Source organism: Pongo pygmaeus, chromosome 9 (assembly GCF_028885625.2).
Source record: "Pongo pygmaeus isolate AG05252 chromosome 9, NHGRI_mPonPyg2-v2.0_pri, whole genome shotgun sequence".
Classification (NCBI taxonomy): Eukaryota; Metazoa; Chordata; class Mammalia; order Primates; family Hominidae; genus Pongo; species Pongo pygmaeus.
Genome location: NC_072382.2, coordinates 107699183 through 107720584, shown reverse-complemented (window position 1 = coordinate 107720584; position 21402 = coordinate 107699183). Strand labels below are relative to the sequence as shown.

At 37.2% G+C, this 21402-nt stretch overlaps 2 protein-coding genes across 8 annotated transcripts in view; one reads left to right on the top strand and one right to left on the bottom strand.

Annotated features, from left to right (window-relative positions):
- The window catches only part of AASDHPPT (aminoadipate-semialdehyde dehydrogenase-phosphopantetheinyl transferase), a 20995-nt gene extending 12053 nt beyond the window's left edge, over positions 1-8942 (bottom strand). Inside the window, exons 1-2 of the mRNA XM_054438202.2 lie at positions 8582-8942; positions 6778-7003 (exon numbers count right to left, since the gene is read on the bottom strand). Of these exons, the coding sequence (XP_054294177.1) occupies positions 6778-7003; positions 8582-8764 (409 nt within the window). The 5' untranslated portion in view covers positions 8765-8942. The remainder of the gene's footprint in view (positions 1-6777; positions 7004-8581) is intronic.
- KBTBD3 (kelch repeat and BTB domain containing 3) overlaps positions 8433-21402 on the top strand; it is a 27001-nt gene continuing 14031 nt past the window's right edge. For 2 of the 7 annotated variants that reach the window (XM_054438196.2, XM_063671389.1), the window contains exons 1-2: positions 8911-9163; positions 9768-9968. The gene's annotated coding sequence lies outside the window, so the exon portion shown is untranslated. Of the gene's footprint in view, positions 9164-9767; positions 9969-11369; positions 11438-21402 lie in introns of all 7 variants that reach the window. The other 5 variants (XM_063671391.1, XM_054438198.2, XM_054438197.2 and 2 more) reach the window with 5 other exon arrangements.

The following is a 21402-nucleotide window of genomic DNA, read 5'->3' as shown; positions in this document are numbered from 1 at the left end:
TCCAGTTTCACACACAGCTGATTTAGATGATTGAGATGAGATTTGCCACTTTTTGGGTTGATGATATTAACACTTACATGAGATTTAGAGTTATGCTGGAATGGGCTGAGAATTGCTAATGCTGGGATGGGGTGAATTTACTTTGTATGTTAGATGGATATAAATTTTGCAGGGGGCCAGAGAATGGACTCTAATGGGTTGAAGGGTATCTCCTGAAATTCATGTCCACCCAGAACCTTAGAATGTGACCTTATTTGGAAATAGAGTCTTTATAGATGTAATCAAGTTAAGATCAGGTCATACCTAATTAAAGTGAGCCCTGAATCCAATGCCTGGTTTCCTTACAAGGAGAGACAGACACACAGAGAGGACACAGAAAAGGTCATTTGAAGGTGAAGGCAAAAATTGGAGTGATGCAACTGCAAGCCAAGGACTGCTAGGAACGAGCAGAAACCAGGAAGAAGCAAGGAAGGATTCTTTCTTGGAACCTTCAGAGAGACCATGGCCCTGCTGACACCTTGACTTCCAGCCTTCCAGAACTTAAAGAAGAGCTGTCACTTTAAGACACCATGTTTGAGGTACTCTGTTAAGCAGCCTGAAGAAACTAATATACCCATGGATACAATTTAAATTATACATAAGCACACACATTCGTGTACCCTTAGGAGCTTTAATTTTATGTCCCTGGAGTCAAATGTTCAAATGCTGGTCCATCACTTCTTAGCTAGATTGAGTATCCCTAATCTGAAAATCTGAAATCCAAAATGCTATAAAACTCAAAGCTTTTTGAGCATCAAAATTATACTCAAAGGAAAAACTCAGTGGAGCACTGTGGATTTCCCACTAGGGATACTCAACCTGTAGGTTATTTATTTAACATAAATACTCTATGGCTGTTTCTCAAACTGTAAAATAGGGACAAAGAATTGGGCAGATTAAGAATAAACATGTAAAATGCCTGGAACTATCAAGTACTTAATAAACATTAGCTCTGAGGTTGTTGTGAAAGTCATGGTTAAATGTGTATCTTCTTTTGTCAACTGTTTTTATAAAGTCCTTCCTATATTCATCAAGTAAGGCTTAAGGGGTTTTCCCATCGATATTTAGAGGGGCATTTCATATCTTAACAACACTAACCTTTGTCTGTCAAATTTGCCACCAATATATTCTCTGGTTTGTGAAAGATGATTTAATATGAAATCATATCTGTTGACTTTGTTGTTTCTTTTTATCATTTTAAGCTTCAAAAGCCATCTTTCAGAAGTTTGCTCAAATATACAACTACATTGTGTTCTAGTAAGTGTTAATAAAACTGGCCAGGTGGGGTGGTTCACGCCTGTAATCCCAGCACTTTGGGAGGCCGAGGCGGGTGGATCACGAGGTCAGGAGATCAAGACCACCCTGGCTAACACGGTGAAACCCCGTCTCTACTAAAAATACAAAAAATTAGCCGGGCGTCATGGTGGGCGCCTGTAGTCCCAGCTACTCCGGAGGCTGAGGCAGGAGAATGGTGTGAACCCAGGAGGCAGAGCTTGCAGTGAGCCAAGATCCCACCACTGCACTCCAGCCTGGGCAACAGAGCAAGACTCCGTCTCAAAAAAAAAAAAAAACTGGAAGTGTTAATAAAACTTTAATTTTGTTATAGTGTGAGGCAATGACTTTCTGATAATATCATTCATAAAAAATGGTAAATGGGCTACAATTTTTCTTTTTGTTAGTTCTCTAAATTACATCCAATACAGAATTTCCCAAACATTAATATGCCTAACAATCAGCTGGGAATATTGTTTAAATATAGAAACCCGGCCAGGTGTGATGGCTCACGCCTGTAATCCCAGCACTTTGGGAGGCCAAGGCGGGCAGGTCACCTGAGGTCAGGAGTTCAAGACCAGCCTGGCCAACGTGGTGAAACCCCGTCTCTACTAAAAATACCAGGTGACGGGTGCCTGGAATCCCAGCTACTTTGGAGGCTGAGGCAAAAGAATCGCTTGAACCCAGGAGGCGGAACTTGCAGTGAGCCAAGCACCAGTGTACTCCAGCCTGGGTGACAGAGCCAGACTCTGTCTCAAAAAAAAAAAAAAAGATTCTGCTATATATATTTTTCTATGATGTGATATTGGCCAGGCACAGTGGCTCACACCTCACGCCTGTAATCCTAGCACTTGGGAGGCTGAGACAGGCAGATCACTTGAGCCCAGGAGTTCAAGACTAGCCTAGGCAACATGGAGAAACCCTGTCTCTATTATAATATTAAATATATATATATATATATATTCTAAGTCCCTTCAGGTTCATATAGACCTAATTCTTTTATTATAGCTAATAATTATCTGTAGAATGCATCCACCATTAATTTATTTAACCAATTTCTATTAGTAGCATTCAGTTTTTTGTTGTTATTCATAAATATTTTGGATAGAGTACTATAAACAAGATCGCTAAATCAAAGACTATGTGTATTTTCAATTTTAATGTTATTTTCCAAAAAGCCTGTAACAATTTCTAGTGTTTCCATCTATATGATTGTTCTTTTCCAACATTTTCACAAGCTCCAAGTGTTTTTTTTCCAATTTTCTGCAAATCTGATGGGCATCTCATTGTTACTTTAATTTGCAGTACTCTAATCACTAACGTAATAGCTTACTGACTACTTGAATTTGTTCTTCTGTAAGGTGCCTATTAATATTTTCTAATCACTTCATAGAAGCTCTTTACATATTATGGATACTGACACTTTACCAAATTTGTTATAAGAATTTTCCTTATTCTATTATTTATCTTTTGTTATTTGGTTATCTTTTGGAATATAATTTTTTAAAATTTAAATATCTATTCTTTCTTTGATAAATTCTGAACTCTGTCTCATTTGAAAAGAATTCATAGAAAGATTTACTGCTACTCGACATCACAGTCAACTATATTTTGTCCTAAAATTTTAATTTTTTTTACTTTTAAACTTCTAATTCCTCCAAATTGGTGTATATAGTATGTTTTACATCCACATGACTAACCAATTCTATCAGCACCATTTAATAAATAATCTTTTATCCACTGAATTGAAATATGTATATATCCTGGGCTCTAAGATTAACTCTTCCAGTTGTCTATTCTTTCGCTAGTACCATACTCTTTTTAGTTTACAATGCCTAACACAAGTTTTTGAAACTGGTAAGGCAAGACCCTTACTATATTTTTCATATTCCTAGTCATTAGTTCTTCCATAACAACTTTAAATGTATGTAACCCAGTTTCACAGAATTTTTCATATTTTGGTATCTGCAAATTCTTTTAATAGGAATCAATAAAATCTCATACTGAGAGGCCATATACTGTAGAGAGCAGTGGTTAAATATATGAACTTTTACTTTTTAGCTAAGTCAATTTGGACAAATGTCTTAACCTTTTATATAAAATAACAGTAGTACTTAGGCACTAGTCTTACGAAGATGAAATAATACCTATTAGGCATCTAACATAGCGTCACACACTTGTAGGAATTGCTCAATAAATACTAGTTACACAATCAAATCCTACTGACAAAGGAAAAAGACCCACCTGTAACTGGGAAGGGGGAAAACTCCTTGAGGGTGGAGACTTGGTTTTCCAGTAAGGAATTCAGAGTACAAAGTGATGTGTGACTTTCTAAAACTACTTACAGGTTTTAAATCCCAAGTGCATTAAAAAAAAAAAAAAATCCATCAAAGTTTATTTTAAAAATGTAAGGACGAACATGTAAAACCATAGGGGGAAAATTCTGGTCCTTTCCCAAATTCAATCATAATTTTTATGTATTTTGTCTATTTTATTTTTCCTTACTTTGTAAATATGGTCACAAAACTAAACAATTCAAAAGTTACCCTTTATGCTTATCACTTCAAACACCTTTAATGGTAGAAAAAATTCGAAAACAAAGGGAAAACCAACCAAAATTTTCCAAATGAGGGTAGTAAATTAAGATGAAGCCCAGGAAAACACCATTCTTCCTAAGAGTAAGAATGTACCATCCTGGCATATAGTAGGCTATATACTAGGTATGTTCTCTCCTGCACGGCCACAGCAACAGTTGGGAGAACAGGTACAGGGAGGGAAATGAGCTGCACTTAGTAGAAATAGTTAATGCACCATGAAAGAAAAAGACTCTCTTAAGTTCCTACAGGATTCTTACCTATAGAACAATATAAAGTAATGGAATTGACTCTTTCAATGCACTAATGATAGCCCCCAAAAGCCAACTCCATCTTTAGAGTTGACAATCTAGTAACGATGCCTAGTACAAAACACAGTACTTTCCTTGCTGCTATCCTAAGTTTTGCCTAGCGTCATTTAGGAAGACTCTTAGGAAAAATCCCTTGCTCAAACTCCTCACTTACTACAATAAGTAGAGCAATTCAAACAATCTCCAAAGAAGCAAATCAGTGTCTACTTCCCATCCTCATTAAGAAATCATGCTGTGTCCATTCATGCTTCAGAAATCAGTGGCATGGTAACAACACTAGTGACAATTGGAAAATCTCTCTTCCTTTCTGTGTTACTGGACATAGCAACAGCTTTTTCACAGCAAAATAAAGAAAAGGAAAAGACCTACACATTGTGATTACTCAAATAAGATCAACTAAAAAAAAGCTGGTGGGGGGAGGTCTAATAACATAATTAACAGGAAAACTAAATCTTAAATTTTTGCTCAATTGTCTTTCCATCATTTATTAAAAGCTTCAGTTATTAATTACTTGTTTATCTAGCATTGACCATAGCCAACACTGCCCATCAAGTTAACTGGTAATAAAATCTGTTTCTCAGAAGTATCATTTCCAAGCAGATGGCAACCCACTGGGCCAATTATTACCAGGTAGTTGCGCTGACTGCATTCTAAAAAACAATGGCGTTTCCATTTCTGATTTTAGAAAAAGTTTCTGTAAGGACAGCAGAAAGCTACAAGAATATATGGGCTAATTCCCATGCTAAGAATCCTCTATAGCAGCAATTTGTTTAGAGTAAGCCATCTATGTCCCTGTTGAATACCAGATCCTTTCCTAAGAAAAATGCACATATGCACATCATACAAAATGTAGCATACAATTTCAGGAGGTTAAACAAAATTCCTTGAACCTTATCCAGGGTATCAGATCAACAATCTGTTATAAGATTTCCAAAATCTTATAGCAGGGCCTTGTTCTGAGCAAACCTGAGAATAGAGTTGTACTGGAAAGGTTTATGAGCGGGTAAGAGAAAGAGTAGCTAGTAGGAAAATGCAAGGTAAGGACAATAAAAGCAAAAGGGAGAAGAGATTCACAGCCACACTGAAGCCTATACTCTAACAGCACAGTGTTTATTCATTCGTCAAATATTTTACTATTATATACTAGGCAAGGTACTAAGAGATGTGATAGTGATCAAACTCTGATGTAGCTAACATGGTTCTTGCTCTCACACAGCTTTTAAGTATCAGGAAAAGATAATCCATCATCCTGATGAATAATCAACTGAGATACATTACTGGAATAAGGTAAACACATTTTATGAGAGCCTACAACAAAAGAACCTAGCTTAGATTGAAGGCTCACAAAGCTTCCCTAAAGTAAGCTTAAGGTGAAATCTAGCAAGTAAATAGGAGTTCTCTATGCAGAAATGGGAGTGAGAGATAAAATTAATACAAGCCTTACAGACTGAGAGAGTCACATATTCAAACCACATATGGTGCAAGGAGTATGGAGATTAGACAGTTTTACTATGAAATTAGGAAGATGTGGGTTATTTTATTAATAGCTTTCTTCTTAGACTGTTACTTATCTTCTGTAAAAATAGCAGTATATACATCTTAGGGTAGTTGAGAGAATTAAATCACAGAATATCTCTAAAGCACTATGTAAAATGCCATGGCACATGGTTAAGTGTTCATTAAATGTTAGCGACGATGACAAATATACAGTAGTTAAGAGAACCTGTATTTAGTATGTATTAAATTGCCTGGGTACATTCAACTTCACCACAAATGTTAGTGGTCCTTAAAGTCACCAGTAACAAATTTCTAAGGCAATATATAAGCAACATAAATATTTTAATAATGCTTGCTCCTCATTTTTACGTACATAAATGGGCTAAAAAGAGCTGTATTTAGACACAGAACAAAGAGTCGCCTGTTGGTGTCCACTGGGGACTGGTTCCAGGACCCTCCTCAGATACCAAAATCTGCACATGCGGCCCTGTGGAACCTGCATATAGGAAGTCAGCCCTCCATATCCTCAGGTTTCATATCCTGCAAATACTGAATCTTGATAACGCGTTTGATTGTGGATGCAGAATCTATGGGGACAGAGGGCCAACTACTGAAAACAATTCACGTGAGTAGACCCATGCAGTTCAAACTTGTGTTGTTCATGGGTCAACTGTATATGTTATCTCTACATAAGGACTACAGTGTACTTTACTACTGAGATTCTTTTTTTAAAAACTAACAATTAACTGAAAAATTGTGGTTACTGTTTAAGTGAAATAAGTTGAAGTATAATTCAAAAAGAATTTCACTTAATATTTCACTTTACCTCTAGGCAAAGTTATGGATCCCAAGTAACGGACAATCTATTATTTATAGGTAAGTCTGTAAATATTCATGGAAAGAAACCCTTTTCATATTTATGCTCTCCATTACCTTTGTGTACTGAGCACATTTTCCCTAAACTTAAATATCTCTAACACATCTCCTGGCCTCAGATTACTTAATAGTAATAGAACTGAGGCATCGAGACACTCAACAGCCATACTAGAAAAATGCAACGTTACCTGGAAAACTAGTCTTCATTATGTCAATTCCAACTTGAAGCTCAGGTTCAGCAGCAAGCACTGCATAGTCTCCTTGATGAGAGATGTTAAAGTTGAAATTTGGGTAAGGATTCGATGAGTCCTTTGCAAGAACTGGTTTTCCTTTTGCAGTTCTTTGCAAACGAATATGATTCCAAGGGATATTCAATTTCTCTGCAACTAATTTCCTTATCATCAGACGACCAGCCTGTTAAGTACATAAAACATTTGGTATGTATTGATGTCTACTAAAGATACAAGCACACTGTGTGTAATAGTACTTTTTTTTGGTTTCTAAAATTTTCTTTTTTAAAACTTTTCGAAATACTTAAGTATTAAACACGTTAATTAAGACTTAAGCAATGCTGAAGTAGATAAAAAGTTAAAGCCCGCCTTAGCAATTCCCTCTCCTTTGCTAGTGACCAAAGTTAACAGCTGGCATCCTGTCAGTCTTTTCTGTATTTAAATATATGTGCATTTACATGTTTTTGCTAACTCTACATATAAACACAAACATGAGATTATACTTATGTAGTATTCTACCACATATAAGCTTTTAAATTTATAAGTATTGGGAATTATTTTGTCTGTACACATCTGTCTGGTCCATGCAGTTTTAACTGTAGCATATTTCATAACATTATTTCCCCTTTATTGGACATTTTAGGCTGACTCTAGACTTGCTGTCATAAACAACTCTGCAGTGAGCAGCCCTACTGTACCTACATCTGTGCATATGTATTTCTAGATCCCATATATTGATCACCCAGCTTCAACAATTAGCAAGGCATGGCCTATCTTGTTCTGCTATCTCCCATCTCCAATTATTATTTTTTTAATAATTACTAAAAACACACACAAAAAAACAAGAATATAAGATGACAAAGTATATATTTTAAAAAATATCTTTCAGGTTTTTTTCTTCTTCAATTCTAACATTGACTTTTAAAAACTGCAGACTTTTAAAAGTAGCTTATTTCACAATTCCTTACAAATTATAAGTAAGTGTAAAAAATTTTCACCAATGTGCCTTAAAAATTATCAACTAGTCTACATTTCAAACAGAAAGGTGTTTCAATATCGGACATTTTTAAGAAAGGGCTGTCTTTTAAATGATGGTAATTCACGGTTGTTTCAAATTGCACCATATTGTAGAGATTACTTGTTTTGAAATCCAGTTTTCCATTTGTTGCTTCAAAATACATAGCTTAAATAAATAAATCTACGTAAAATACTGTTTCCCACGGCATCTAGTGAGGAAGGTATCCTCTCTGGCTTCAGTTTCATTGGCTTCAATCCCGGGGAGCGCAGGGCTACAAACTAAATCATACTGTCAGTAATTTCTAGGGCCTACCACGTGCAGGGAGTCCTTGGAGAATGGTGGGATATTTAACAGGCAGAATAAGCATGGGCTATGAACCCACACAAATAAAAAAAAATTACATTTAAAGATAAAGACATAAAAACATTCATTACAGAAAAGCACAATTTTGTCGGCCTTCCCTACACTTATTTCATGGTTTAGGAGGGTCTCCATTTGAAATAACAAGGGGAAAGAGATAACGTTTACAGCCATCGCGGCCTCCGAGGCGGTTACAAAGGCCGTGGAAACCAGGCCGTGCGTCGCCCCCAACTCCGCAGCGCCGGCTGCTGTCGCCCGGACCGGCCACAGGCTCCACAACCAGATGGCCGCCGCCAGCGCGGGAGTGTCGGGTCTCCACAGCCCGGCCCACCTCCCCCAACATCTGCTTCCTAGGCTCTAAATACCAAAAAAGACCTGTAGTACCATGGCTGCCTTAGCGTCCCGGGCAAAGACGAACTGGCCAATGCGCTCCTTCTCCTCGGGCTGAATCGATCGCACTGCCAGCAGCCATTCGGCTCGGCTCGGCAGCCAAGTGCCGCAGGAAAAGGCCCAGCGCACGCCCTCCATGGATGGCACCAAGCAGAATCGTTTGGCAGGGAAAACCATACACTGAAAGCAGACCTCGCCGCTATCCCGGGCTTGATGGCGCGGACGCAAACGTGGCCCCACCCCCTTCTTCCCGGCGTCCGTGCGCAGGGGGCGGGACGTCGCTACGCAGACTGGCCCACCGACAGCCCTCCCAGCCCGCCCCCAACTCAGCCACCTGCTCTCGGAGAAAGCAGCTGGGGGCGGAGACGGAGATCAGCTCTGCGCTTTGCGGCATTGTATGACGTCACATAGGCGTGGCTTCGGAGGCGAGCGAAGGGCGGGACCAAGGCCAAGAGCCCGACAGTTTCGCCACTCACACTTGCGGAAGAGTTAACGGGACAGCGGTGCAGGCCAATCGCAACCAGTCTTCTGGAGGCAGGGAGACTGGGGTGGAGACTTCGGAGACTGCAGTTGCAGGTGGGTGAGCTCCGGGGTCTGAGGGAGGAGTGGGATGATAGCCCTTATTCTCGGGGTCTGGGTTGGCCCCTGTGACCCACAGAGAAGAGAATGTCCTTGGCTTCAGCTGCTTCGTATACGGGGCACGAGAGGTTTCCATCTCTAGGAGGGGGTCTGCAGTGGTGCCCCCTGGAGTTGTGCAACGCGTCAGCCCTGAGTTGCTTCTTTCCCTGCCCCCATCGGCATCAGCCTAAGACCCACCCTTACGCAGTATGCTCCCGACCCTTAGCAGCAGCCTACCTGAAACCCTTCCTCCGAAGGCCGAGCAGAGGCACTATCCCCAGTGCGCAACACCGACCCCGCCTGAATCCGAGGCTGCCAGCGAGCAGCTGAGCTAATGCTGGCTGTTTATTTGGGGCGATGAAACCACCCAGGTGCTGTTTTGCTATTGCCAAGCCTGGGCTAGAGCACTAGCGAGAAAACAGGATTCCATTGTTGAGGCATCAGTGTTTCCATCATGACAGAGGTCCTTGCTCTAACAGCAGCAGAAACAAGTAAATAACTTTGCTCAGTTATTTTCTCAGACTTTGCGAAGGGTCATATTGATGTATGCCTGTGTCCTTAGTTGTTCCGTGTAGGCTGTTGTTGACTCTCGTATGAAAGCCCACGCGATCCAAGTGCCCTGCAGGTTTTGGTCCAGGGAAAAGTTGGTCTCTGCAGATGACTGTAAATGACTACCTGGAGGTCGATTAAAGTGCGGTACTGCGGGATTCAGCCGATTTCCTTCTTCCTCTGACTGCCCGGAAATATCAGCCAAAGGCCAGCGGTAGTAATTAACACAATTACCTGCCTATGATTTCTGTCCTATTTAAGATGGGTTCTATTATGTTTTTATCTATACTTGTCTTCATTAACTTTTCGTGATATCATAAGCCCCCCGAATCCCTCGAAAGTAGATGGGATTCTGAGCACACGCACACACAAATTCAGATCCCCAAAGGACAGTAAAATGAATTATTGGCTTAATATATCATCTTAGCTAACCAAAAGCCTGTGTCAGCTGCCATATTGAAAATCTGTTTACCAGCTGCAGGGAGCTTACAATCTGGTAAGGCAAATAAATCATACGCATAAAAAGTACAATAAGAGAGTGTAAAGATATGTAAGTAATACTAATACCCATATCAGCAATGATCATAACTCACTTCTCCATTTTTAACTAAGAATCATATAACCTTTCCTTCTTGTCGTTTTAAACTGATTTTTATAACTTTGATACATTACGTTTCTGTTTCCAAAACACTTCTGTGTACGTTATTGCACATGTTCTGTGCACTAGTTATTACTGATGGAGACAATGAGCTCAGAAAGATAATTTGTTTAAATTTAGGAATTCATATCCCATTATTTTACCATCGAACAAGATCTCTGTGTATTAGATCTATGGAGCCTAATACACAGACAGTAACGTAGGGACTATTGGTACTTGGTCTAGAATCTAGAATAGTCTCCCATTCTCCCATTATCACATTCCTTGTTTCCTCTGTATCATTCAGGCCCAAATGTCATACCAAACAGAATGTCTCTGTTCACCCAGTCTAAAATAGCTTACTCTCTCCACTTCCAAACCTCAGCCCCAAACCTATCACCCTCGTAAACATATTTTATAGGTTTGTTTAATCCCCTTCCCTGTGTGGTTTTACAAATTCTCCAGAGCTTAGCTTAAACCTTCTCTTAGGGCCTACTTCAAAGTACCTTTTTCCAAAACAGTATTGTTTATATAATTCATTTGGCAGTTATTCTAGTATTGCCTTATGACGTCGCTCCTATTGTCCTGAATTATTTTCATGTGTGTTATCTTGCAAAATAGAATGTACAGTACTTGAGAGGGAATGTCATGTGTACCTTTTACAAATAGTATACATGAGTAAATGTTATTAATGACTCCACAATAGATTTATTACTGTCAAGGGTAACACCGCTTTTTGTATTCTATCTGCCTTTACTTCCCTCACTTTTATTAAGGAAATATAAATATACAGTTCATAACTTGCTTAACTATATTAAATGAACCCAACAATTTTATTAAAATATTTTTTATTGCATTGGTCAGGGGAAGAAGAGGACTAAAGTAATAGGGGCTCACTCAGTCTGTAATGATCATCTTGATTGGTGCTGATCTGTGGCTTTTTAGCAGGATTCTGACGGACTTGTATTCTATTTCCAGCTCTGCCACCAATTGTCTGTGTGACATTGATCACACAAGGATCCTATGTGTGACATAACCTCTTCCAGGTATTAATTTCAATGGAAAGGCATCGGATGAGATCATCTCTAAGTCTAGGTGTTTTTTAGATATACTCACTAACTTTTTATTGGGTCACAAACTTTATTCTACCTCAAACCCTTCTTTTTTCCCCCAAGACTTATTTGAATAGCTCCATAATTCTACCAGTTTCTCAAGGAAGAAACCATGATGCTGCTTTTCTTTGACTCCCTATATCCAGTCCATCTCCAAGTGTTTTTGGCTCTACTTCTAAAATACAGCTAAATCCATTTATTTCTCTTTATTCCCACTGTTAACAATCTAGTATAACCCACCATCATTTTTCATCTGAAATACTAATCAGTTTTCTAGCCTGCCTGAGAAAGGGGAGCACTCTCTTCCAATGTCTTCTATGCCATAAGCACAACTTGCTTTCAGAGCTAAATCTAGAAATCTATGCCCTTAATTCTTATGTTATATTGCCCTCTAATTAGACTGAGAAGGAGAGGCCAGCAAGGTAGGAAACCTGAAGAATGTTGTGGCACAGAAACTAAAAGATGAGTGTTTCAAAGACTAGTTAACAGTGTGAATATTCCTAAGAGGTGAAATAAGATGAGGAGAGAGAAGTAAGAATTTAGCTTCAAGATGGTAGTATGGTGACATTGACAAGGGCAGTTTTAATGGAGTAAAAGAAAGGAATTTTATTGTAGTGGGTTGAGACAATAACTGGAGGTGATGCTACCACAGAGTGTCCTTTAAAGAAGTTTTTCTAGATTTAGGAAGTAAAAAAATGGAATGGTAGTTAGAGGGAATAAAAGGTCAAAGGATAGATTTTTGTTTGATGTTTGTTTAAAGATGGAAGATACTAGAATTTGCATGCTAATGGAAAATGTCTAGTAGGGTGGGAGAAGCTCTTAATGTATGAGAAGGAAGGGGTGTGTGTGTGGGGGGTGTTCAGCATTCTAAAGTAGACTCCAGGGTAGAGGACCTTGTCTGTGTTATTTTTAGCTGTATTTCTAGTATCTAGAATAGTACCTGCCACAATATTTGTTTCTCCATAAACTGTCTAATATTTGTTGAATAAATGAATGACTTGGACCCTACTTCTTTTACCTCCTTTCAATTCATTCTTGACATATTAGCTAGAAAAATATTTTTTAAAAAATGATGTCATGTCACTGTCCAATTAATCAGTCGTTCCTATTTCACTTAGAATAAAATCCCAGCTCCTGTGACCCATAGGATCCTGACTGAGGTAGCAACTGCCTTCTGCAGCCCTATCTCCTGACCCTCTTGCTTTCATTAACTACTCCAGCCACACTGGCCACCTTTAATTTCCTAAAACTGAAGGACTCCTTTCCCCCCGTAGGGCTTTATATGTGATTTCTCCCACTAACCCCTTACCTTCTTATCATTCAGTTCTCAAATGACACTTCAAAAAGGCTTTCCCTAATATTGTAGCGGCTAAAAGCAAGGGCTCTTGAGCCAAACTGAGTTCACATACCAACTCCCTGCTTACTTGCTATATGATCTTAGCCAAATTACTTTAATTATTTTCTCTGTTTGTAAAGTGAAGATAAGTATCTACTTTATCCAGTTTTTTTTTGGAAGATTAAAAGAGTATGTGTAAAACATATAGCATGGGGCCAGGCATGGTGGCTCATGCCTGTAGTCAACAGCACTTTGGGAGGCTGAGGCATGAGGATCACTTAAGGCCAGGAGTTTGAGACCAACTTGGGTAACATAGTGAGATCCCGTCTCTAAAAAAAAAAAAAAAAAGCTGAGTGTGCTAATGCACAATGCACGCCTGTAATCCCAGCTACTCAGGAGGATGAAGTGGGAGGACTTTGAGCCCAGGAGGTTGAGGCTTCAGTGAGCTGTGATCCTGCCACTGCACTCCATCCTGGGTGACACAGCAAGACCCTGTCTCAAAAAAACAAACAAAAAACATAGTACAAAGCATGGCACATAATAAGCACTATGTAAGTGTTCCCTGTTACCCCTTTTGATATTGTCTGAAATTGAATGCCCCATTGTTCATTTTTATTTCCACTTCCTACTTGTGTCTTCGCAGAACTTATAAAAATTTATAATTATTTATTTGCCTACTTTATTTATTATGTCATTTTCACCAGATACTGGACAACAAAAAAGCAGGGACCATGTCTGTCTTTTATTCTCTTTATATCTCTAGTGCCTAATTTGGTGCTTGTCATATATTTAGCATCTATAATAAATATTTACTAAAATAGGCCAGAAATCCTGCCGTATATTGAAACATCAGTGACCAAACTAAGATCACTGTAGGACCCAGTGAAATCAAAGCCCAGATCAGGCAGAGCACAGCTTTAGTTTAATGTTCTACTTTTATCAAGTGGCATATGATATTTGTCATTACTTTTTATCAAAGGCTTAGTTCTTAGGCTTGACTCTTCTACCTTTATTTATTCAATTATTTAAATCAAATTTTAATGGAAGGCTTTTAAAAAAAAGAATAACAATCATTTTAAAAATTGAGTCAGTGTTTTGGGCAGGAAGGTGTTTCATTGAAGCTGGGGTGCAATCTTAAAAGTACACTATTTTATATACTACTAAGAAAAAAAAATGCCAACTATGGCACAACTCTTTATCACTAAGAATTTTTTCTACTCATGCAAAGAGCTCCCTTTTAAAAAAATCATATAATACCCTTGCACCTACATACAAAGAACAATATAAGCAAAATTAATTGGCTGAGGCATTCCTAAAACTTCTTAACATTCGAAGTGTCTTTTCATTGATTTTCAACTCAGAGTCTCTGTGTCCATGTTTTATTTTCATAATATCATTCTCTGTTTAGAGCATTAGTGATATATCATTTCTTAAACCAATGTCCATTATTATCTCCAAGGTTTTCTTCCATCATACTGATATCCATTCTTCAAATTTAATACACATGTAATGACAAATATGTCATGACTACTACCCAACCAGAGTGATTATAAGATGCCTGTCAGTTTCAGATAAGTGTGAAAAAATTTGTGTCTTAAAATCAACGAAATAGCATAATTGAATTTGAAGAATATTTGAAGAAAAATAATTGCCTTATAAATCTTTTGCCAAGAATTGAGAATTGTTTAACTGTTAATGTTATTGATTTTAATCATTAATATTTACATATAATTTGATAATATTAACTTAATATTCATTGTATCATTTAAGTCTCACAACGGTCCAGTGTCATAGGTGTGTCCACTTTGCAGATGAGGAAGCCAAAGCCTCAGAGAGCCTAAGTAGGAGTCACTAATAAGTGATGAACCATTTAGGACTATTTCTCTAGTTCCAAATGCCATATTCTTTGTTATTTGCAAAATACACTTATACAAGTAGGATTTACTCAAATGAAATTTAAGAAATGGAAATTTTCAGCTCCTTAGATTTGTCATTCTATATAGAATATATGTGGCAGACTTTTTTTAAAAACAGTGTTATAAAAGTGAATAGCTATCTGTGATTCTTTATATTATTTTAGGATACTTGAAATTTTCAGGTAAAACTTGTTTTTGTTATTATTTATAGAAATAAAAATAACTTTGTGTTTACATCATGTGGTCCACTTATTCATGAACCATGAGGCTCAATAATTGACTTAATCCAACACAAGATCTAAATTACATACCTGATTTTCATGACAATAAAGTTAATTAAAAAGTGTGGTTAGAGTTTTAAAAATTGATATTCTCAGGACCTATGCCACTATGCAGAAATACAGTTTTTATTCTTTTGGAAGTATCTCCTTTAGTCACCTTTTTACTGTTTTATTTCCCACTTATTTTAAAATACAGAGGAATGATTTTATACCAATTAAATAATTATGTTTTATTTGCATTTTCTATGTTTTGAGCAAGAATAAAGCTGGAACATCAAAATAGTTTCTGAATTGATTGATCTTTTGTTATCTTTTAATATCTTAAAATAATTACACAAGAAGTTGTAAAGATAGAGTTTCCATGTACCCTTCACCCAGTTTCCCCAAATGGGTGCATACATAATTCTAGTAAAAGATCAAAACCAGGAATTTGACATTGGTGCAATGTGTGTGTGTAGTTTCTTGTAATTTTCTCACATGTGTAGATTCCTGTAACCTATCTAAATTATGTGTATCAACACTTCGTCCGTTTTTAATGGTGAGTAGTATTCCACGGTATGGATGTACCATGATTTGTTTACTCTTTGACCTATTGTGCAACATTTTGGTTGTCCTCAGCTTTTGGCTATACAAATGAAGCATTATGAAACATGTAGAGGCTATTGTGCACACATAAGCTTTTATTTCTAATGCTCAGCAGCATGATTCTTGGGTAATATGGTATGTGTATGTTTAGTTTTTTTAAGAAACTGCCAAACTATTTCCACCAGCAATGTATGGGTGATCCAGTGTCTCTGCAAGCCCTCAAGCATTTGGTGGTGTCATTATATTTTATTTTAGCTATTTTGATAGATGGGTAGGGATATTTATTGCAGTCTTAATTTCCATTTCCATAATGACTAATGATGTTGAACATCTTTTCATGCGCTTATTTGCCATCTGTATATTCTCTTTGGTGAAATATCTCTTTGTGCCTTTTGCGCATTTTTTAAATTGAATTGTCTGGTGTTTTTACTGGTAAGTTTTCAGATTTTTTTATAGATTATTTCTTTATTAGATTCAGTTTGCAAATATTTTTTTCCTGGCTCATAGCTTGTCTTTTCATCCTCTTAAATAAAGGGACTTTCACAGAGGAAAAATATAATTTTGATATAAAATCCAATCTATTAATTTTTTTCATTTATGTGTTGTGCTTTTGATGTCTAAGAGCTCATTAATGAGACCCTGGTTACAAGGATTTTCTTCTGTATTTGCCTCTAAAAGTTTTATATTTTATGTTTAAATCTATGACCCGTTTTGAGTTAATTTTTACATAAAATATGAGGTATAGGTCAAGGTTCATTTTTTTGTTGCCTGTGGATATCCATTTTCTTCAGCATTTTTTGTTAAAAAAGGTTCTTTTTCTTCCATTGAATTGCATTTGTCCTTTGTCAAAAGTCACTTGGCTGTACTGTGTGGGGCTACCTCTCAATTGTGTATGCGTTCCACTGATATATGTGTCTCTCCTTTCACTAATACTACACAGTATTGATTACCATAGCTATAGTAAGTCTTGAAATCAGGTAGACTGGTACTTCCCTCATTATTATTCTTTTTGGTTGTGTTAGATATTCTATTTTCTTTATCATTACATATAAATTTTACAGTAATCTCATCTGTATATACAAAAAATTATGCCAGGATTTTGATAAAAAAATGTGTTAAACCTTTATATCAGTTTGGAGGAAATTAAGGGGACATCTTTATTAAGTTGACTTTTCCAATTTGCAGACATGGCATGTCTTTCCATTTTAGTCTTCTTTGATTTATTTTTTTAGCATTTTATATTTTTCAGCATACAAGTCCTATGCATGTTTTGTTAGATTTATACGTAAGTATTTCTTTCACTTCTTTTTTTTTGAACTATTATACTTTTAATTTTTGTTTTTGTTTTAATTTTTGTTTCTATGTGTTTATTGCTGGTATATAGAAATATGATTGATTTTCGTGTGATGCTCTTGTGGCCTGTGGCATTGCTGAACTTGCTGATTAATTCTATGAGGTTTTTTTCTGGTAGATTCCTTTGGATTTTCTACGTAGACTATCTTGGAATTTGCAAATAGAGGCAGTTTTGTTTCTTCCTTTCCAATGTATATGCCTTTTATTGAATTTTCTTGTTTTAGTGTGCTTGCTAGAGCTTACATGCACTTGGAAACTGAATAATATACTTCTAAATAAGTGTGAACTATGATGAATAGCAGCGGTAAGGGTGGACATCCTTGCTGTTTTCCTCATCTTAGGGGGAAGGCATTCCATAATTTAGCATAATGTTATCTACAGGTTTTTTGTAGATTTTTCTCTACCAAGTTGAGAAGGGGGAACTTTTCCCCTCTCTTTCTCTTTTGCTAAGAGTTTTTCCCATAACTGGGTGTTGTATTTTTTCAAATACATTTTATGCATCAATTGATATGGTCTTGTGGTTTTTCTTCTTTAGCTGCCTAATAGGATAAATTACACTAATCAGTATTCAAATATTGAAACAGCCGTACATCCTTAGATAAACTTACTTAGCCATAGAGTATAATCGCTTTTATATATTGCTGATTTTTTTGCTAATATTTTTAAAACAATTTTTGCATCTATATTTGTTAAGTATATTGGTCCATAGTGTGGGGTTTTGGTTTTTGTTTGTTTGTTTTGGGTACTGTCTTTGTCTGGAGTACCACAGTAATACTCACTTCATAAAATTAGTTGGGAATCTTCCTTCTGCTTCTGTTTTCTTGAAGAAGTTGTGTAGAACTGGTATTAATTCTTCTTTAAACTTCTGGTAAATTTAATTTCCTTAATGGTTACAGGGCTGTTCAAATTATATATTTCATATTGAGTGAGTTGTAGTAATGTAAGCACTTAATGCTAAAAATTTTCCTCTCAGCACTATTTTAGCTGCATCATACTCATTTTGATATGTTGTATTTTAGTTTTTATTCAGTTCAATGTATGTTTTAAATTACACTTGAAACCTTCTCTTTGATCCATGGATTATTTAGAAATGTGTTATTATGTTTCCAAGTGCGTGGAGATGTTTATGTTATCTTTTTGTTATTGATTTTTAGTTTGATTTCATTGTGGTGAAAGAATATGTAGTCTGCTGTTGTTAGGTGGAGTTTTCTATAAATGTTGATTAGATTCTGTTGACTGATGGTGTTGTTGAGCTCTATATGCTTACTGACTTCTTGTCCAGTTCTATTAATTTTAGAGAGAAGAGTGTTGAAGTCTCCAGCTGTAATAGTGGATTTGTCTATTTTTTTTTCAGTTTTATCAGTTTTTGCTTCACATATTTTACAGCTCTATCATTTGGCGCATATATATTTTTGATTGCTAGTCTTCTTGGTGGTGGATGGACATTACATAATATTTCTTTCCCTTGCTCCAGTCTACTTTATCTTGTAATTATATTGCCATACCTGCTTTATTTTAATTAATGCTTGCATAGTATATCTTTTCCTATCCTTTTACTTTCAACCTACTTATTATATTTGAAGTGAATTTACTTGTAGGATGCATAAAGTTGGGTCACTTTTTAATCTTCTCTGGTAATCTATCTTTTAATTGGTGTATGTAGACCACTTACATTTAGTGCAATTATTGCAACGTCAGTATTGAAGTCTGTAATTTATTTTCTGTTTTCTGTTTATTCTATTTTTATTTCTGTTTTTTCTTTCTGTCTCCTGTGGCTTACTTGAACTTTTTTTGGAATTTAATTTTGATTTAGCTATAGTGACTTATGAATGTTATCTCTTTGAGTAGACTTTTTTTTTTTGACGGAGTTTTGCTCTTGTCGCCCGGGCTTTAGTGCAGTGGCACGATCTCGGCTAACTGCAACCTCTGCCTCCCGGGTTCAAGCAATTCTCCTGCCTCAGCCTCCTGAGTAGCTGAGAGCCTACCACTCCAGGTGCCCGCCACCACACCCAGCTAATTTTTGTATTTTTAGTAGAGAGGTGTTTCACTATGTTGGCCAGGCTGGTCTTGAACTCCTGACCTCAGGTAATCTGCCCGCCTCAGCCTCCCCAAGTGTTGGGATTACAGGGGTGAGCCACCATGCCTGGCCTGCATAGATGTTTTAGTGATTATTTAGCCTTCTCCGATATCATTCTAGTTGGTGGGATAGGAGGAGAATGATAGAAGCACCTCATTATAGCCTGTCATTAGTGAAATTCTAGGCTCTCCATTGCACCTTTGCAGACTTGGGTGGGTATAGAGCCAGAATTTTTGTGTGGTCTTCTGCTGTGGTGGAGTGGTTATTTCCTTAAAACTTTTCTGTCTTGTTAGGTTGCTCCTTTTCTGGTTCTGTGACTAAAGAGGGCAGTTTGGGGGCTGTTTATGTGTGTGCCCACTGGTGTATCAGGGTTGCAGCTTTTGTAGGATCTAGAACATATTAGGCAAAAGGAAAACCCAGGGAACTCACCAGTATGTTGTTCCTCAGGTCACTAGTCAGTCTGATTTCATCTTTCCACTTTTCATCGTCTTCATTTATTTGTCTTCATATGTATGTATATATATGTTGATTTATATTTATATGTACCTCCAGGGTTTTTTGTTATTGTTGTTGTTGTTGTTTTTGTTTTTTTGTACTTAGCAGGAGAAATAGGGAAAGGTACATCTAAACCTTACTGGAAGCACAGTCTTTTTGTTTTTTTTTTTAATAGGGATTATATTTATAAGAATCAAATCAAATACTATGTGAACTCTGTAGGCCAGTGCCTGGCACAGCTTACTGGCTCACCAAATATTAGCTAGGATTATCATGTATGTCATCCTTATTAAGAATGATCTTAAATTGCTGTGGTAACTTTTGACAAGTACATTTATAGTTGGGTCTAAGGAGCACTAAAATTGCTTTCTGAGCTTTCATTTGATATTAAAATCCAGGGTCAGAATGATTCATTTTGGAAATAACATGGACATTTAGTGGAACAAGCATGTTTCTACTAGTTTTATGTTTTTAGGCATGTTATTTAATCTCTGAGCCTCAATTTGCTGTTTGAAAAAGTAATTATTAATACCAATCTTAAAAGATTATTATGAGTGTTGGATGAATTAACTGTATAAATTATTTATGATAAGTCTCGGTACCTTCATTCTTATTATATCACTAAACAACTAAACAACACATAAATGGCTAGAAACGGAACCATTTATTTGCCTATCAGTGTTTACCTGTCAACAGAAATGGAAGTTTTGCTGTATAGTATTGTTCTCCAATTTATTGGTTTAAAGGTCCAAAACATTTTGGTGTATGATGTGGATGTAGATATTGAATTTAGATTGTTGTGATCATTGTCAAAATTTCCCTCCATACATGCCCTTTGTTTTCTGTGTGTTAACATGCACAAGTTTCTCCCATCTATACCAAAACAAAACAAAATTTCCTGGTATCTACATGCTCCTCTAGGCCCCATCTGATGAATTTTTTTTTTTTTTGAGACAGTCTTGCTCTGTCATCCAGGCTGGAGTGCAGTGGTGTGATCTCAGCTTACTGCAACCTCTGCCTCCTGGGTTCAAGCGATTCTCCTGCCTGAGCCTCCTGAGTAGCTGGGATTACAGGTGCCCACCACCATGCCTGGCTAATTTTTGCATTTTTAGTAGAGACGGGGTTTTACCATGTTGGCCAGGCTGGTCTTGAACTCCTGACCTCAGGTGATCCACCTGCCTTGGCCCCCCAAAGTGCTGGGATTACAGGCATGAACCACTGAGCCCAGCCTTGATGAACTTTTTAAAAGAATAATGTCTATAAATTGTGCCCATTATTTCCACTTAACTCCACTCTAATCTGTTCTCTCCCTATTTTACCCCAAATCATCAGTGACTTTTTTCCCATCACCTTTTGATGATATAGGTGACAACTTCATACTTGAAATTCTCTTCCCTTAGTTTCTACTGCCTCTCCTGGTTTTCCTCCGTTTCTCTCACTGCTCTATGTGAATTCTTCCTCAACCATGTACCTTGCTCACTTTGTGTCATTCACAAATTCTGTTTTCCACTATATTTTCAGTCCATCTAGACCAGCACCGGGTATGTAGCGTGTGCTCCACAGATAACATGTGTACATATCGATCGCGTATAGAACAAAAACAGGCCAGGCGCGGTGGCTCACGCCTGTAATCCCAGCACTTTGGGAGGCCAAGGCGGGCGGATCACGAGGTCAAGAGATCAAGACCATCCTGGCCAATATGGTGAAACCCCGTCTCTACTAAAAATACAAAAATTATTGTGTATTTTTGAACAAAACCATTGTGAAACAAATATTCAGTATCTACCCCACATCCTTTTCCCCATGTCTCCCCTACTGGATAGCCTGGAGGATGGGGTAGTAATTACTGCTTTAGA